This window comes from Mucor velutinosus (genome assembly GCF_035048745.1).
Source record: "Mucor velutinosus strain NIH1002 chromosome Unknown tig00000041, whole genome shotgun sequence".
In the NCBI taxonomy this organism is placed as follows: Eukaryota; Fungi; Mucoromycota; class Mucoromycetes; order Mucorales; family Mucoraceae; genus Mucor; species Mucor velutinosus.
In genome coordinates, this window is record NW_027041905.1 from 3,336,534 (window position 1) to 3,352,741 (window position 16,208).

The 16,208-nt window shown below is 40.2% G+C and overlaps 5 protein-coding genes across 5 annotated transcripts; 2 read left to right on the top strand and 3 right to left on the bottom strand.

The window, feature by feature from the left end:
* Positions 1 to 308: 308 nt before the first annotated feature.
* On the bottom strand, positions 309 to 2,294 carry PMC1_1 (plasma membrane calcium; the record flags this gene model as incomplete). The annotated part of the gene is made up of 3 exons (XM_064820696.1): positions 309 to 1,870; positions 1,924 to 1,990; positions 2,046 to 2,294. The coding sequence occupies 3 exons, from the start codon at positions 2,292 to 2,294 to the stop codon at positions 309 to 311; spliced, it is 1,878 nt and encodes a 625-aa protein (XP_064684616.1).
* Positions 2,295 to 3,180: 886 nt separating this feature from the next.
* Positions 3,181 to 3,822, bottom strand: ATC70_001300 (uncharacterized protein; the record flags this gene model as incomplete). The annotated part of the gene is made up of 2 exons (XM_064820697.1): positions 3,181 to 3,434; positions 3,495 to 3,822. 2 exons carry the CDS (start codon positions 3,820 to 3,822, stop codon positions 3,181 to 3,183), a joined length of 582 nt encoding a protein of 193 aa, XP_064684617.1.
* Positions 3,823 to 4,296: 474 nt separating this feature from the next.
* ATC70_001301 (uncharacterized protein) lies at positions 4,297 to 7,380 on the top strand (the record flags this gene model as incomplete). Its single annotated transcript, XM_064820698.1, has 9 exons — positions 4,297 to 4,425; positions 4,479 to 5,159; positions 5,221 to 5,687; positions 5,744 to 5,880; positions 5,935 to 6,338; positions 6,393 to 6,603; positions 6,662 to 6,870; positions 6,929 to 7,007; positions 7,103 to 7,380. 9 exons carry the CDS (start codon positions 4,297 to 4,299, stop codon positions 7,378 to 7,380), a joined length of 2,595 nt encoding a protein of 864 aa, XP_064684618.1.
* Positions 7,381 to 8,208: 828 nt separating this feature from the next.
* On the top strand, positions 8,209 to 9,943 carry ATC70_001302 (uncharacterized protein; the record flags this gene model as incomplete). The annotated part of the gene is made up of 6 exons (XM_064820699.1): positions 8,209 to 8,377; positions 8,440 to 8,456; positions 8,521 to 8,920; positions 8,977 to 9,275; positions 9,327 to 9,454; positions 9,508 to 9,943. The coding sequence occupies 6 exons, from the start codon at positions 8,209 to 8,211 to the stop codon at positions 9,941 to 9,943; spliced, it is 1,449 nt and encodes a 482-aa protein (XP_064684619.1).
* Positions 9,944 to 10,051: 108 nt separating this feature from the next.
* ATC70_001303 (uncharacterized protein) lies at positions 10,052 to 11,677 on the bottom strand (the record flags this gene model as incomplete). Its single annotated transcript, XM_064820700.1, has 1 exon — positions 10,052 to 11,677. The coding sequence occupies one exon, from the start codon at positions 11,675 to 11,677 to the stop codon at positions 10,052 to 10,054; it is 1,626 nt and encodes a 541-aa protein (XP_064684620.1).
* Between the last annotated feature and the right edge of the window lie 4,531 nt (positions 11,678 to 16,208).

Consider the following 16,208-nt stretch of genomic DNA (forward strand, 5'->3'; position numbering starts at 1 on the left):
CAAAAATTACCCTGTATATATTACTTATTCTCATTCACACATCAGCAGTTGCAAGAAAAAAAAAAGTTTGTGCACCATTTCATGCAAACACAGTCTAAATTCCCTTTCCTCTTACTGTAACTGTACTACTACACAGAGCAATAAATAAAAAAAAAAATCAGTTTTTCCGAATCTTGTATTCTATAAGCTGTTGTGTGGGTTTCAGCAACATGCCACGAAGCCAGAGCCGAATGGGGTTAGTTATCTCCTTAAACAAGCAAAAACGTGCAATTGATTGTTTATATTTATTTAATACATTAAAATGAAATTTATTCCTCTTCCTGATATTTCTGCTCATAATTATTTGGCGCTTGTGTTTGTTGTTGTACAGTGTGAGATGGTGGTAATGGTGAAATAGGTGCAGGTGCAGGAGGAGAACTTGGCTGTTGTTGTTGTTGATGATAGGGCGCCTGTTGTTGTGCGACATGGTCTTGTTGAGAATGGGCTGATCCTCCATATTGAGAGCCACCACCATAGTGAGAAATGTTGTTGCTGTATTGCTCTTCCTGTTGCTTGTAATGCTGGGCCAATCTTTCCTTTTCATCTTCAGCAGAGCAAGTACCTCCAGGCACTGTGTTGGTAGTGGGAATACGAAATCCACCAGCATCGACTCTTTGTCTTTGTTGCTGACCAATGCGAGGATCTTGGTTGAATTGCTGCTGGAATTCAGAGTAAGGTCGATGAGCATGATGTTGCTGACGCTGGCTGACTTGACGATACAATTGTTGGTAGTTCACTTGACTGTACATCATGTTGGTGGGATCATAGAAACTGCTGTCTTGGTGGTATTGATGTTGAGGGTTAGACCAAGGATTGTGTTGATGAGGTGGCGAGAAGTGCTGTTGTTGTTGCTGGTGCATTGGTACAGGAGAATCAGTCAAATTGATATAACTGGGATGAGGCGAGTAAGGTTGTTGTTGGTGATGCTGGTGAGGAGCAGGAGGAGGCGCATTGGCATGTGCTTGATAAGGTGAATTGAAAGACTGGCTGGTATACTGAAGCTGATGTTGATGAGGTGGTAAATGAGCATCTGCGTTCAATGGTGAGGCAGAAGATTGAGCAGGAGGCCCATCGTAGGCAGGAGGAGGAGCATCATACAAGTCAATTTTATCCAAGTCAATTTCGGTTTCTGCATTGGTCTTTAGATCACCAGTGACAGACGTAATTTCATTTGTTGTATAACCTGAAGGTTGAGAAGGAGCATCGGGCGTGCTTGGCGTAGGTACCACAATGTTTTCTTGCGTAGGTCTTCTTGGTGGCAGTTCAGGTGGAATCTTGCTGCTCGATCCAGCAGCATCAGTGTTTGTTTTAGCAGCATCATCCACAGGTGACACGGGTGATTTTCCTTTCTTGTTATCTGCATTGTTGGCTAGTGTGGGACGTTCATCTTCCGCGCTTGGCTTCCAGTTGTCCAAAGCATTCACAGCATCCGCAAAGATAATTGCAGCTTCAGGGCCGTTCTTGTAAGGGTTGCGATGCATCTGCGCAGGAGGCGTAGGTTCAATCTCGATCAAATCAGTCAAGTATTTACCGAAACCAGCAATCAGGGCAGTTTTCTCAGCGTATTCACTCAAAGCATTGAATCGAATATAAAAGGCTTCCTTGAGCGCAAATCGCTTGAAATCAGCCAAGTCCATCTCGCTCTCCAGTGTGTCGTGTGCTAAAGATTTCAATTCTTGTTGAAACTCGAGCAGTTTGGGTGATTTTGGGCTGGTCTTGCTCAGGTTCAAGATGCGGGATTGAAGTGAGCGCTTCTTTTCACGTTGATCTGATAGTTTTTCTTCTCGATCGCGGATAGATTTCACAGCATGTCGATATTGCTGATACTTAGCTGTTTCAGCATCAATAACCACTCGCATTCGTCATATTGGATACTCAACTTACCAGCATACGCTTGATCGATTTCGTGTTGTTTATCAAACAAACGACACAGCTTATCGCCCACAATATCCTAACATAGCACGATCAGAAGGGTTATCCTTGTAGATGCGGTGCTTCATCCTTACCTCCAAATCACGCCCGTTTTCCCGTTTCTCTTCGTCCACTTCCTCCTTGACCCACTGTTTCAGTGCCTTGTTGGTTTCAGAGCGCTCATAGGCCATGGTACGCATGGAAGCCAGATCGTTTCGTTCCTGAAAGATCCAAAGCGACAGCGTCTTGGTGTCTTGCTTTTGTAAGGGGTTGTTCTTGGCGAGTTGTGAGCTCACGTCAGCCTTGAATTTACCAATAGAGAACTGCAAGTCTTTGAAATTCATTTTACTTATTCACAACAAAAAAAAAGAAAAGTGAAAAAGACACACTAATCAAAAGAAAGGACATTTTATTTTATATGGAAAAGAGGCATTCAAGGGAAGAGCTATTAATAGAATCCCAAATGTCCAAGCCAACATCTTATATGAAATGAAACTACGTCATTTGGGTGGTATTGTAGAGATTCTCCATGGACTTGGCCCAAAAAGAGTAGACAGGATTCTGTTCAAACTAAGGCACTCTACTGCCATTGAACTTATCTTGAGGTTTATGAGTGACCTGAAAGGAAGCAGACTCATAGACACAGGCTTGATCAATACCAACGCGCTTTACCATGAGGTAATAGAGACAAAGTCCATCAGCGTCATCGACCTAAAGAGGAGGCATGACAGAGCCAGTGCTGCCCTTGTCAAGCAATGCTAAACTAGTTAATACTTCACATCTACATAGCAAAACGGCAGACGCTAGATCAATTAATGAAATACCAAATCTTTTATACCGTATACCATACAGTACTTGAGATGGCAAATTGATACCTAACAAATACAAGCTTCTCGTCTATTAGCGTGTCCTTCGAGTAGTGTCATGTTGACGGACATGTATACAGCTACCCTTAAACATTAAATGTTACCAGGCTTACTCGACAAATGATCAAATGCCAGAAAACTCAGGCCATGCACCCAAGTCGGCAAGCTCGCTTCTTGATGCATTGTATCAGGCTTACATGCCCTTTATGTTTTGATATGATGCCAAATTGCAGCGTCATGGAATTTTGAGCATTTTTCATGATATTAAACACTTGGTACTCTTTCGCCTTGATATCAATGGTGATTTCTATCAAGGAACGAAAAATACTCTACTAGCCATGAACTGATTATACTCAAGATTTTATTAATTATCTTCATAAAACTCTTCTACAGGCTTTAACTGATATGTATAGCTAGGGTCATTAACAACATATAGGGCACTACCAGTGACATAACTCTTGTAAGGATTTTGAACAACCAGGAATGGTACGGACTCATAGACACAATGGACAGCCTGGCCAACATAGTTTACCATGATTCGGTAATGATACAATCCAGTAATGTCGTTAGTCTCAAGAGGGAAAAAGACAGAACCAGTATTATCCTTGTTATACAGTGCTGCACAATCAAGGTGTTAGCATGCAAATGTTTACCTACACATAACGCCAACACACTTACTGATATTCTCGCCAATGACATGGTGGTTATGTTGAGTAGAGTTCAAGACACGAATACGGGTGATGATGTTAGGCGAGTTTGGGATATCTTCATCCACAGTCCATTTCAGGTACTGATGCGAACCAGCTTCAAACCCTAAACCTGGCGAGGTTGGATAGTCGATACGGAAACCCTTACAGTAATCTGGATTGACTCGAGGCGGATTGTAGCCATACATCATCAGGGCTTCTCCCGTCTCAGCTCGGCGTTCATTATGAATGCTCTTTGCTGCTGATGTTGTTGCTATGGCAACGGTAAATGTAGCTAAAAGTGCTAAAATATATTTCATTTTCCTAGTATAAATAATTGCTTCTAAACACAGTTCTTATTGTTCTTTTTCTGCCCTTCTTTTATACTTGATTTGAATTGGGACTGACCAAAGCATTCTCTGCTGTAAGTATGTTTACTCTGATGTGTTTGTCTATCTGAATCAAAAATGTTATGCGATAGCATCCATCAGGGCAATGGTCTTTCATGGAAGCAAGCGTCTTGCTAATCAAATAGCGGGTAGGAATTGAAGCATTTCATTATTGTTTACCCTGGCACTATGTCCAACGAGCCAATACTGTCACCAAAGCGTCGAGTTTATGAAACATTGTGTTGTTTGAGACCAATTCATTATACATTCTTAGGCTGAATCATACTGGATACACCGTATGGCTCAATAACCAACGCCACACGATTTCTGCTCTCCGAAATTTCAATATGCTTTACAACAGACACTTGATAGACTCGATTCTTTTTTTGTTTCTGATACAATACCATGGCACGAGTTACGCGCGGCATATCGTTAGAAGAATGGGAAGAAAAGACCAAGTTGACAGAAAAAGAAAAGCAAAGCGTGTATGATTTGCAAGATGCCTGTACAGAATTACCACTTCCTTCCAACTGGGTAAGTGACAGAAGGAAGCTTGCATTATACAGTGGTTCATCTTTCGTTTGTAGTACTTGAGCGACAAATTGTTTGGATCACCATCGCTAAGCAGCAACATGTCGAATTCCTCAGGCGGATTAACGCCAGAACAAGTACCTGCATCAGCCTCCAGTCCACTCAACCCACACGTCCTTGCGTCTCGTCTACTGGCAGGCAGTAAGTCTCCAGTGCCGATAACACGCACCTTATCCACGGCCAACTTACTGGCAGAAGCAACAGCAGCAGACACAGCAGCCGAGAAACAAGTAGCGAGTGAGATTGGCAGCGAGAAACCTGTCGAGACACTGCAAGAGTTCTTTGACTGGTTTGCAGTGATGGAATCTGAAATGGAAAAGGGGCAAGAAGATATCTACCGCAATCATCTGTCCATAGTGGAATTGTATCAAAATGCATGCGATGAATTTTTACGGGACCTCAAGGCAACATGCCAGCTGTTTGATGACTTGGAAAAGGATTATTCATTCGTGGATATCAGAACTCGGTCTATACAAACAGCGTGCGAGACACTGCTGGAGGAACAGCATCGATCTACTCGACTGGCAGAAGGGTTGGCAGAGAGATTGACCTATTTCAATCAGCTGGAGCCTATTGCAAAATTGTTTAATTCGCCAGGTGACGATATTTGCTTGCAGCCTGATTTCATCCCTATGCTGGAGAAGTTGGATGAGTGTATACAGTACATGCAGGATCATGTAAGTCGAGTCGTGTCAATAGGCCCATATACACTATCTGATGGATGTACTTTTCGTACAGCACACTTACCGTGATTCTGAACTTTACTTGATGCGCTTCAGGCAGTGTATGACTCGAGGCATCACACTAATTAAAATGTACGTGGTATCGACGCTCAAGACACTGGGATACGATGTCTACAAACAAGTCAACACCAAGGATGCCACAATGGGAAAGCAGATTGCCATGTATTACGTCAAATTCAAGACCATTGCACCTACTATCCGCTCATTGACAGCACAGGTAGAAAAGAGATGCAATCACAAAGAGTATCAGTCATTGTATGAGGACATGCTGCATGCTTATTTCCAGACAAGACAGCAGCTACTGAGCCCGCTCATCTCGAGAAAGATCCAGCAACTGAGCCCTAGTGATAAAGATCTGCTTGATTTTGCAAAGAATGGATGCGCTTACATGATGAGTCTTTGCTCGGACGAATACAATTTATTTTACAACTTTTTCCAGAAAACAGGCGAGCAAGCGCTATAGTAAGTGTCTGTATGAGAGTTGTGGCGTGTTTACTAGCTCACCAATTGAGTGATAGCAACTATTTGGACCTACTGACAAGCCATTTATACGACTATCTTCGACCGCGCATTATCCACGAAAACGACATTGTCACACTATCTGAACTTTGCAATGTATTTTTAATGTACGTGATGCAGGATGAAAACGATCTCGGTGAGTTTAATGGTGGATACAGCCAAGAATAGCACTAATAGACTTGGATAACAGTGCTGGGTATTATGGATGACAAGAACGAGGTCAAGTTTGGCCATTTGATACAAAATGTGCTGGAAGATGCTCAGGGCAGACTTGTATTCAGGGCGCAAATGTTTATCCACAGCGATATCCAGAACTATCAACCAAAACCACAAGACTTTGAGCATGTACGCCAACAAAAGGATCAACAGCATGAAGATCCAGACAACAAACAAAAGACATCTGTCGTATTGGATGCCAACATGACGACGACTACAGCAACACTCGCTATTTCCGAAGAGGATCACTCAGATACACATTCCATTCGATCAGCCAAATCGAACTTGCTTGCAGACGGCAATGACGAATCCACTGGATGGTTTCCTACGCTACAAAAGACATTGTGGGTCTTATCAAAGCTATATCGATGTGTTCAGGTACAGTGCATTAAGCCGTGGTCGGAGTATATGAGAGACTTAATGCAGTACTAGAATGGGGTATTTGAAGATTTGGCCCAGGAAGCTGTATCTCTTTGCAATGAATCACTATTGAAAGCAGGCGACTCAGTAGCTACACTGAAATCACGGCTTGACGGCGAGTTATTTTTAATTAAAAATTTGCTCGTCCTAAAAGAACAATTGGCTCCTTTCGAGGCTAATTTAGTTCATGCAGGAAAAACGCTTGATTTCTCTCATGTATCAGGTACAGGTCAAGAAGCACCCAAACCAAATTACATCATCTCTCATGCGATTGCGTATAGATTCACTATCCTCTTTGCAGCAACAGAAATCACTCATGTTTAACCCAAATGCGCTTATTGGATTGGCTCAAAAGGGCATGCCTCGTGTAGTGGAGGTCAGCCTTGATTCAAGACGAGAAATCGACTTTCAGATCAAGAAAGTGTGTGAGGAATTCATCAATGATTGCGTGGATGGAGCAGTAGAGCCTTTGACTGCATTCCTAATCAAGGTAATTGGATTTAGAGGTAATTTTACCTGTCAATCGTAAGATTCACATAAGTACATAGTTATCGGCTATTCTACCATCAGCAGTACTACCTAAATCACCAGATGGACAGAATTCACCTGTGCAGAAATTGAGACAACGTAAGTGATGCAACTCAACTACTCATGACATACACGGCTCACTCTACTAAAAAAAAAAAAAAAAAAAAAAAAAAAAAAAAAAAAAAAAAAAACAGAGGACGTTCAAGAGGCCACGGATCAATTCATGGAAGCCGTCGAAGAGCGCATTCGATTTGTGATAAAGAAGCTACGAGAATACGTCAATGACCAAAAGATGGAGCAAATTCTGCTGAAGCCTATAGAGACGAGTATTGTAGAGCAATACAAATCATTTTTGATTAGAGTTGATATAGAATCAAAGGAAGGCGGCCGAATTGAAGTGCTGACACAAAAGCCAATGTCTGCTGAATCCGTGGCAGTTTGGATATCTCAAATAAAAGAGCAGCAGGCTTAATTATTATTGACAATAGTCTACAAATGCCTTGGCTTGCTTGACGTATTAGATTCTTTGCGAATTGCACTAGTTACTTGTGAGGTGAAAAAAGGAGTTTTATGCACTGTAATAATACAACAAAATTGCCACAATGTCATTATATCATGGCCCTCAGTCAATGTCTGTCTCCATAGTATCATGGCGCACTATATTTCAATCTCTTCCTTAAAGTTGACAACGAGAATTGATGGCTGCTCTATACAAAACTCGTTGAAGCATGCAATAATGGAACTGGATGATTTGACCATGAATCGCAATTGACCGTGGCCAAGACATCAGTTAGAGGTCAACCGGTTTAACCTAATCTGCCGCTTTTATTTTTAACGATTACCGCTTGATTCACCTTTGTACAGTTATGGCTGAAATAAACTGACGACAATAATAATCAAACTGATCCTCGGTTCAAAATATAAATTGTGATTCTTTATTTGAGCAAGAATTCCTTAATATGAGAGATCAAGAGGAACCTAGAACATTTGCATGATTTTGTATTAATAATACTTCGGTTGAAAAAAACATTTAACTAATAAATTCAATCAAAAGGAGTGGTTTCTATTGCTGACGGTTCCATATTAAGAAAAATTATATGTTTATGTGCTCATGTACAGCTTGGGATGATCAGTTTCATCTGTTTACATATCATCCTAAAAAAAGGGGGACCAAGGAAGCAAGGTAGCATCGGACTCACTGTTTTCATGTCTATAAAAGATAACTGCATTGTATCCGTGTTTGATTTATTCTCATTTCTCTCTCTCTCTCTCTCTCTTTCTGCTCTTTCAATACCAACTAATGCTGCTAAAACCGTCTATATACTATGGTTTGATATCACTATTTGCTCAATTGGCTTTGGCAGAAGAACATGAAGAAGAAGAACATGGAATGGATCCCAAGTCAGTGGAATTCTGGGGCCAAATCATAGCTATTTTCTTTCTAGTAGCTCTCAGTGGCATTGTTGCAGGTATGTTGCTGAAATTACATAGAGAACTGGCATTTGTATACTAACTTGTTTTTGATAATAAGGCCTTACGCTTGGCTTGGTAAGTAATCATAGACAATCCTCGTAGACATCCATGTATATTCATGCAGCAGCAACACTCCTAGATGTCATTGGATACAACAAACCTATCAATTCTGGAAATTGCAGGTACACCTCAGCAGCAATATTATGCTTCTCGTATCATTCCTATACGCAAAAATGGACACATTCTACTAGCAACCTTATTATTGACTAATACCGTGCTGAATGAGACATTGCCCATTTTGTTTGACGATATCTTTAGTAAAGGCTTCATCTCTGTGATTGTGTCCACCGCATTGTTGGTTCTATTTGCAGAGATCATACCGCAAGCTATCTTTTCAAAGCATGGTTTAGCCATTGGCGCAATGTTTGCATTTCCCGTGAGGGTACTCATTGCTCTTTGGTTTGTCATTTCATGGCCCATCTCCAAGTTTTTGGACCATCTTCTAGGAACACACACAGGGTTTACATATGGTATTGCTGGTAAGTATCAAGCAGAAATAGCTTACTTGTGCATGTGCTGATATGTTGAATGTAAGAATTTGGAGCATTGGTCAAACTCCATGACAAGTCTATCTATGATAATGGTACCCTCAAACATGAAACTGTCAATATGCTTCAAAATGTACTGGACATGCAAGAGAAACACATTAGTCAAATAGTGACGCCTACAAGCAACACGCTGATGCTACATAGCAGCACTAGTTTGAATTCATCTACTGTTTTGCAGTACTTGAGCAGCGGATACTCTCACATACTCGTGTATAGCAATGATGAGAAAGAGCAATTGGACACTATTCAGGATGACTACGAGATCCTTGGCGTTCTAGATCTTAGGGTAAGCAATCTTACCGCTGCTATAACCGATACTCATTATTCATGTGTGTAGTCATTGCTTGATTTAGAGCAAACCGTGTTTGATGTGCCTATTGGTAGCATGAAGTTTCAGCCTTATCTGACAGCCTCATCGAGAACGCCCATCATTGAGGCAATGAACAAGTTGCTTCAGGCCGAAAAGTAAGTTGCCTTTATACCTATCTACCACGAGAAACTCACATTCGATATGATAGTGAAACGGTTGTATTGGTTTATCATACAGAGCAGGATATCGAGATTGCCAAGCAAGAACAAGACGAGAACTTACGTGCTCTTGCATCAATTCAAGCGGGTGCAATTAAAAAGCATGCAAAGAGTATCCGGTGTGCCATTAGACGGTTATTTGGAAGCACATGCCCAGTATGTCAGAATCTCTCTAATGCATCGATACCAGCCATGGCCATCGCTGTCAGTGGCAGTCAGAAGTTGGAGGAAGGCACCATGCTGGAAAATACTAATAATAGCACTACACCAACCATGATTGACACTGCATTGGAATCTGGTCTGTTGGGCATCGTTACCACTGTCGATATTTTAAATCAGTTGTCGTTTACTAGACAGCATTTGAATATCCAACATCAAGATAGTGGCCACTTGAATGCTCGCCAAAACGCTGCAAAGATCGTATAACTCACCCCTTTATCAGCAATGCTTTATACATACTTATTTAATATCATAAATGTCCATAAAACTTTATCATATATAATATACATAGGCTCAATAAACTCGTTCATCGTTTCAAAATTGGTAAGGCTCTTGATAATACACTTTTTGTGTATAAAACACTTTGGTATCTGCGCATTCAATGGTGAAATAATTGGGCTTGTCTAGGTTCATTTGTACTCCATTACTGTCGATTGGAACATATTCAAATACTGAATCTATGTTGGGTCGTTGTATTTCAAACCATGTCTCTGCTCCCTCCTCATCCACATGTCGAATGTAAGGACATGAATACTCAATAAACACCTCGACACCACTCATCTCTGTGTGATCAAATAGCCTTAGACTGACTTCACTCTCGTGCGGATCGTAGTTCCATTGTCCATGTAGTTTCACATATTGTAATTTCAGGCAGCATGTCGAAATATAGTTGCAAGGACTGAACAAGGTGCCATCGTTTTCATTCATGAAGCTTTCAAAGGTGCACTGATTGAATACCATGCTTCTGATGCGATGTTGTAATGTCTCTTCTTTATCCACAGTAATGAAAAAGCCTTGAAGATCAAGCTTCTCCAGATGTTCTAATCCGTTTAGAAGCACATTCAAAGGTAGCATTGTAGACTCATAGTAGCAATCATCCTCTTCAAATGATATTTCCTCAATTCGATATCCAAGGTTGTTGATCGTCAATTCAGTGAGGTTCTCTAAGTTTAATATCAAGTCGTTGAAATGATCTGGGTAATAGTTGATTTGCATGTCTACACTTTTCACAGCCGTTTTGTGATGATCACTAGTGCATATCACAACAAAACTCTCAGCGTCATCAGTGAATCCGAGCCTGAGATCCTGCTCCATCCTGATACCTTGATTGTCCATCATCCTCAGAAGTAACGGTGTTGGGCTGAACAAGTTGCATTCGAAATATTTCAATGCGGTGCAAGATGTAATCAACGAGGCAGCTTGTCCTTTGTACGTATCCTGCGTCCGGGTGGGTTCGCTATTTGCTACTAGGCACTTTATATATTCAACGTGTCTGTATTTTGCTGCAATGTATTCCAGTAAAGGCGTTCCAGCGACGATGGTGGCTGAAACAATAAACAAGTGCTTCAGTTGAGGTGCTTCTGCAGGCTCATAGTGCAAAGGTGGAATATCGTACAAGAATCTCTGCCCTGGCCCTGAAGGGTGGTTATAAATGCTGACATGATCCAATGTTAGCGAGTGCAGTTGCTGGCAATGCTGGTGCAACAGATCTAGATGTGCAAAATTGACATGCGTGTGATTCAGCGCCATTTCCTTGATAGAAGGTGCTTGCTTCAAACCGGTGAACAGATAGTTCATTCCATTTTCCAAGCTAGAGACAGCAATACTGGAGTAATTGAGCCATAGCCGGGTTAAATGTTGAAAAGGTTGTGTTGAGCAGTTGAGCAAGCATGAGGATAACATGTTTGTGCTTGCGTCTTCAATACTCTCCAATGTGTCCGACCAGCATCCTTCAAACGTATCGTTCAAACGAGCTTCATACACACTACGCCGTTGACCAACATCAAACTGTACAAATCTTCCTACACGTGGCGCAATCCTTCTTCCTTTCGAATTGATGTGATTATACATGACACTGTCATTTGTGAATAAGCGAAGATGTCTGATGTGCGGTAGAATGGAAGGCATTGGCTTCAGATGTTCGATTGGTAGTTCGCCCATAAGGCTGTATTCAAGTGTATTCACTCGTGTACTGAGATGTGTGTTTTGCCGGAAATAGTGTTTAATGCGTTTACCTTGCGTTGCGAGATCACCACAAAAGACAGTTTCAAGCAGCAGATATGATCGGTTGATGCTGTTATTCCATGATTTGCAGACTTGACAGCAGTTGAGACGATTCTCATGGTCTAAGTATTGTATAATGCATGCAAATACCTCGAATGGGAGTTTATCCATAGCTTCTTAAAAGAGAGAAATGCTAAAAAAGATGAAAACTTTTTTTTTTTTATATATATATATTTGGTTTGTAGGTGGTCGGCTGAGATTGTGATGGATCGGCAGGCAGGTCATTTTAGTTTTCATTAGATAAAAAGTAACATACGATTGAATGAAGCTCAATTGTTCGTCCTAATTGCATAAGTATTTTAAATAATGTCATCGTAACTTCAGGGGCTTGAAGCAAATCAAGTATTTGAAGTTTGCTTCGCGCTTTATTTCGTAAGTTTTTAAAGTATTCTAGAGTTATATTGTTACATTATTATCATGGTGAATTCCGTCAATTTTCCATGTCCTAACTTACTATGATATCTTCAAAGCTGACGAATACACCTGCATTGCAATGAGAACCCCCGGTTTTTGCTTTTGAAACTGTGTTGTAAATCCTCAGAGTTATTGCTAGTACATCTCTGCTATTCTAGCATTGCATTTCGTTGTTTTTCGCTTCATACTGTTCTGAATAAAAATTAATAGATTTCTGAAATTGTTCGACCTCAAAATCAAGTAATTCTAATAACAGCATTGCTTTCCAGATAAAGCAAACATAGGGTAGAATTTAAAGGAGAATTCAGTGATGCCAGCTTTAAGTACATTGATTTAAACTATTAGACTAAATTCTGGTGAGTGAGTATTTGCAATTTTTTTGGTTGTTTTAGACGGATTGCAAAGCTTCTGCCATCAGGACTTTATTTGTGGTGCTTGCCACAATGTAGAACGGACAAAATGCTATCAAATGAGCCCTAAATCAAAGCTGTAGCATGACTTTATCATGAGATATCGACAGTGTTGTATGTCTAAAAAAAATATCACCCAAACTTTTGCCTTGCTATTACAAGCCAAAGATTGATGATTTTGTACGAAGACAATTTTGGTCATTTCTTGGAAATGACGCATCGTATTTGGATAAAACAAAATCCATTCAATAGCTCTACTTTGCATCTGCTATTGAGTTAAAAATTTAAGCCTTAGATATACGTTACTTCCATGATTTTGCTCAAAACCCTGTATTCTACGGCCTTTAGGCACAAGATTTGTCAAATGATTCCGAATAAAGCCATACTAGCCACGTAACTTGATACAGAATTAAAATGCGCATCAAATAATACAACACATGTAAGTGATGCTACATAGCTTGTACACAAATAATTTGTTTTTTTCATGTATTTTGGAGGTTTTCTAAGGGAGTATGCACTGAATCTGCGCCACTTCACCTATTGTAGTGTCCATTATGTAAACCCAAGGAGGGACCATTGCTTGGGGTCTTGCTCGAATCTGTAGCATCAGTTCACATGGATCTACAGTGGTCAATAGGTCAGCCTTAGCCAAAACGTTCAAAACTGATAGCTCAAAATTAACTTTCACCGTAGTGCCATATATAAACGTTCTTGTGTGCACCAGCAGTACGCAATGCATGCCCTAGATTTATTCTATAGACTTGAGCGCCGTATGGACGTTTCCTGCGCTGTTATTAGACAAAGTCGTGTTTCTGCCACCATAAACTCCAGTGTAGGGGTGGTAAAACCGATTTTTGAAAGAAATTATTGCAGTAGGTGCTCAAACAACGACTCATTTTGTAGAGCAAACACATGGGAGCAAAATACAACTAATAGCAAAGAAGTCTGGTTGAATTGGCAGTTGTAAAGATACTAGCGTCGAAACGTCGAAACGTCGAAACGTCGAAACACTGCTGGTTATTTGTATTGGTTATTATTTTACACTTTACTCATCGCTTAATCATTTGACGACCAATGCAGCCACTAAAAATCCGTTTATATCCTTAGCAACCAACCCCCTCAAAGTGGGCATATACCATAATCGTTTCGTTTCGTTTTGTTTTGTTTTGTTTTGAAATCTCTAGCATCAACATGGGGCCGGCCTGAAACTGCAATCTCCATCCTCCTTTTGCTTACATGCTGCGCAGCACTGCTTCAAACCTTTACCAAATCACTCCAAAGCAAAATATCACCAAGCCGTCTTCACAATAACCTTTTCCAACACCTACTACTTCATTGATCTATCGATCACTCGTAATCACTTGTAATAATAAACTGCTTTCAATAGCTTTTATACATAGTTCGTTGCTCAAAATGCTTCTATTTTGAATCTCAAAATCCATTTTCAAAATCGAGTTTCAACAACAACAACAACAACAACAACAACTCATCCATTCTAGAATCCAATCACACCGTCGTTTCTCTCCTCACGAAATTTGGCTTGATGAGGAATGTGTTACTTTCAGAGCTATAACACAATATTTTAAAACTTAATTCTGGTGGATGACCCTAACATTACAATTGGAAACACTTTTGTACATTCAGAATTTAATACGAGGCTGGAAGATACCAACACATGGAATTAAAGCATGCTAGGAATTAATGATAAAGAGAATGCATATTTGGTGGAGCATTTTGTACTGAGAGTAGTGCCTGGCAGTACTTAGTATTATACTGTTGTAGTACCCATTATTATTACACAACTTTCTCCCCTTATTATACCACATAATAAATTTAAAGAACCTCGCTCTTATAGAACTGTTTGATAGATGTTAAATCAAGTGATTGCACCTTATCATAATTTTGAATAAAGAAGAATATAAATTTTAACTATTTGGATACCCTTTTATTACCAAAACTATAGCATGATAAATGACAGATCAATAGGAAATCAACTAGTTGTAACCCTTCGCTGCTTCAGCCTCTTAGCCAATCAGATTGCTTGAAAACTCCGCTGACCTAAAAAAAAATTTGCGAGGGTTTCCCCCTGTTTTGATGTGAGGCAAAATTTTAAGCGCCGCTATAATAGCAATATAGCCGCTGCTATCATCAAACTTCCCCCAGGTGCTAGAGCATGCCTTACTTACACCACCTAGCTTTAGATTCTGGCGTTGAGACCCTCAATCATCACTAAAGTAAGTAGTGATAACCAAGTGGAGGCAGCCTATCTACCTCCTAGTCTCGGATAAAGTCTTGTTGAGCTTCAGGGATAGGCACATCCACACAACGTAAAAAAGGTATGCTTCAAAGAAACATCATAGTAATAATAAAAGAAAGAAGAAAAGAACATACTACTGTACTATAGAAATATAGTATTAAGTAGGCAAAAAAGGAAGACCCACACAAAGTGAATCAAAGAAGAGCATAACCAACATAACATAAAGGTGTTCAAAAAAGCTCGTTTTTGTTGCAATAACAATATATACATGAGCAACGTGCATGGTAGTAATAGTCGGATGTAAAGCAACAAGGCACAAATACACACAACTGCAAAAGCAACAGTGGTATTATAAGTTTGCAATACAACATAATGACTAATGTTGTTTCATGAAAAGCTACAGAGGAAACACTACCAACAAAAGAAAAAGAAGAAGATAAAAAGCGCAACAAGGCAAACATTATGAATGCATTATCACGAGAAAAGAAGCAATAATATAAACGTTCAAAGAAGTTTTATATTATTGCCACCAGAAGAAAGAAGATACTTACCACTTACCACAGCCACAGATACACCATAGAATACGCAATTACCAGAGACAGACCAGACAATACGCAATCACCACAGATGGACCATAGAATAAGAAATCGCGACAGATAGACCACAGGTAGACCAGAGACAGACCAGAGACAGACCACAGACAGACTACGGATAGACCATAGAATACGCAATCACCACAGATAGACCAGAGATGGACCAAAGAAATAACCACCACTGTTGATAAACCAAAGGAGCAGACATCATTAACAATAGTAGAGGAGTCATGGCAGCAGCACCCACGTCAAACAGGCAAAAGAATAATATTATCCAAAAGCTAATAATAAACAAACACTACGGCCCAACTGATGTTCTCATGAGAACATCGAGGTGCTCATATAAGAATCTATTTTATGTTCTCATTCGAGAGCATCGATGTTCCCAAAAAGTGGAAAATGCTCTCATATGGGAACATCGGCGTTCCTAAAGATCTATTATAAGTCGGCCGATGTTCTCATAAGAACATCCGAGATGTTCCCATATGAGCACATCCATGTTCTTAAATAAGAGCAAATGTAGCTGTTTATGAGCGCATCGATGTTCTCAAATCAAAATATCGATGTTCTTAAATGAGCAAATCCATGTTCTCAAATGAGAACATTCATGATCGCGCATGAACCTATCGATGAGCTGAAATGGGATCATTGAAGGTCTGAATCAGCTTAAATATTGGTAGCTTTTATTGGACCATAATTCGTGGTTTAAATATTGGCAGCTTTCATTGGCTCAG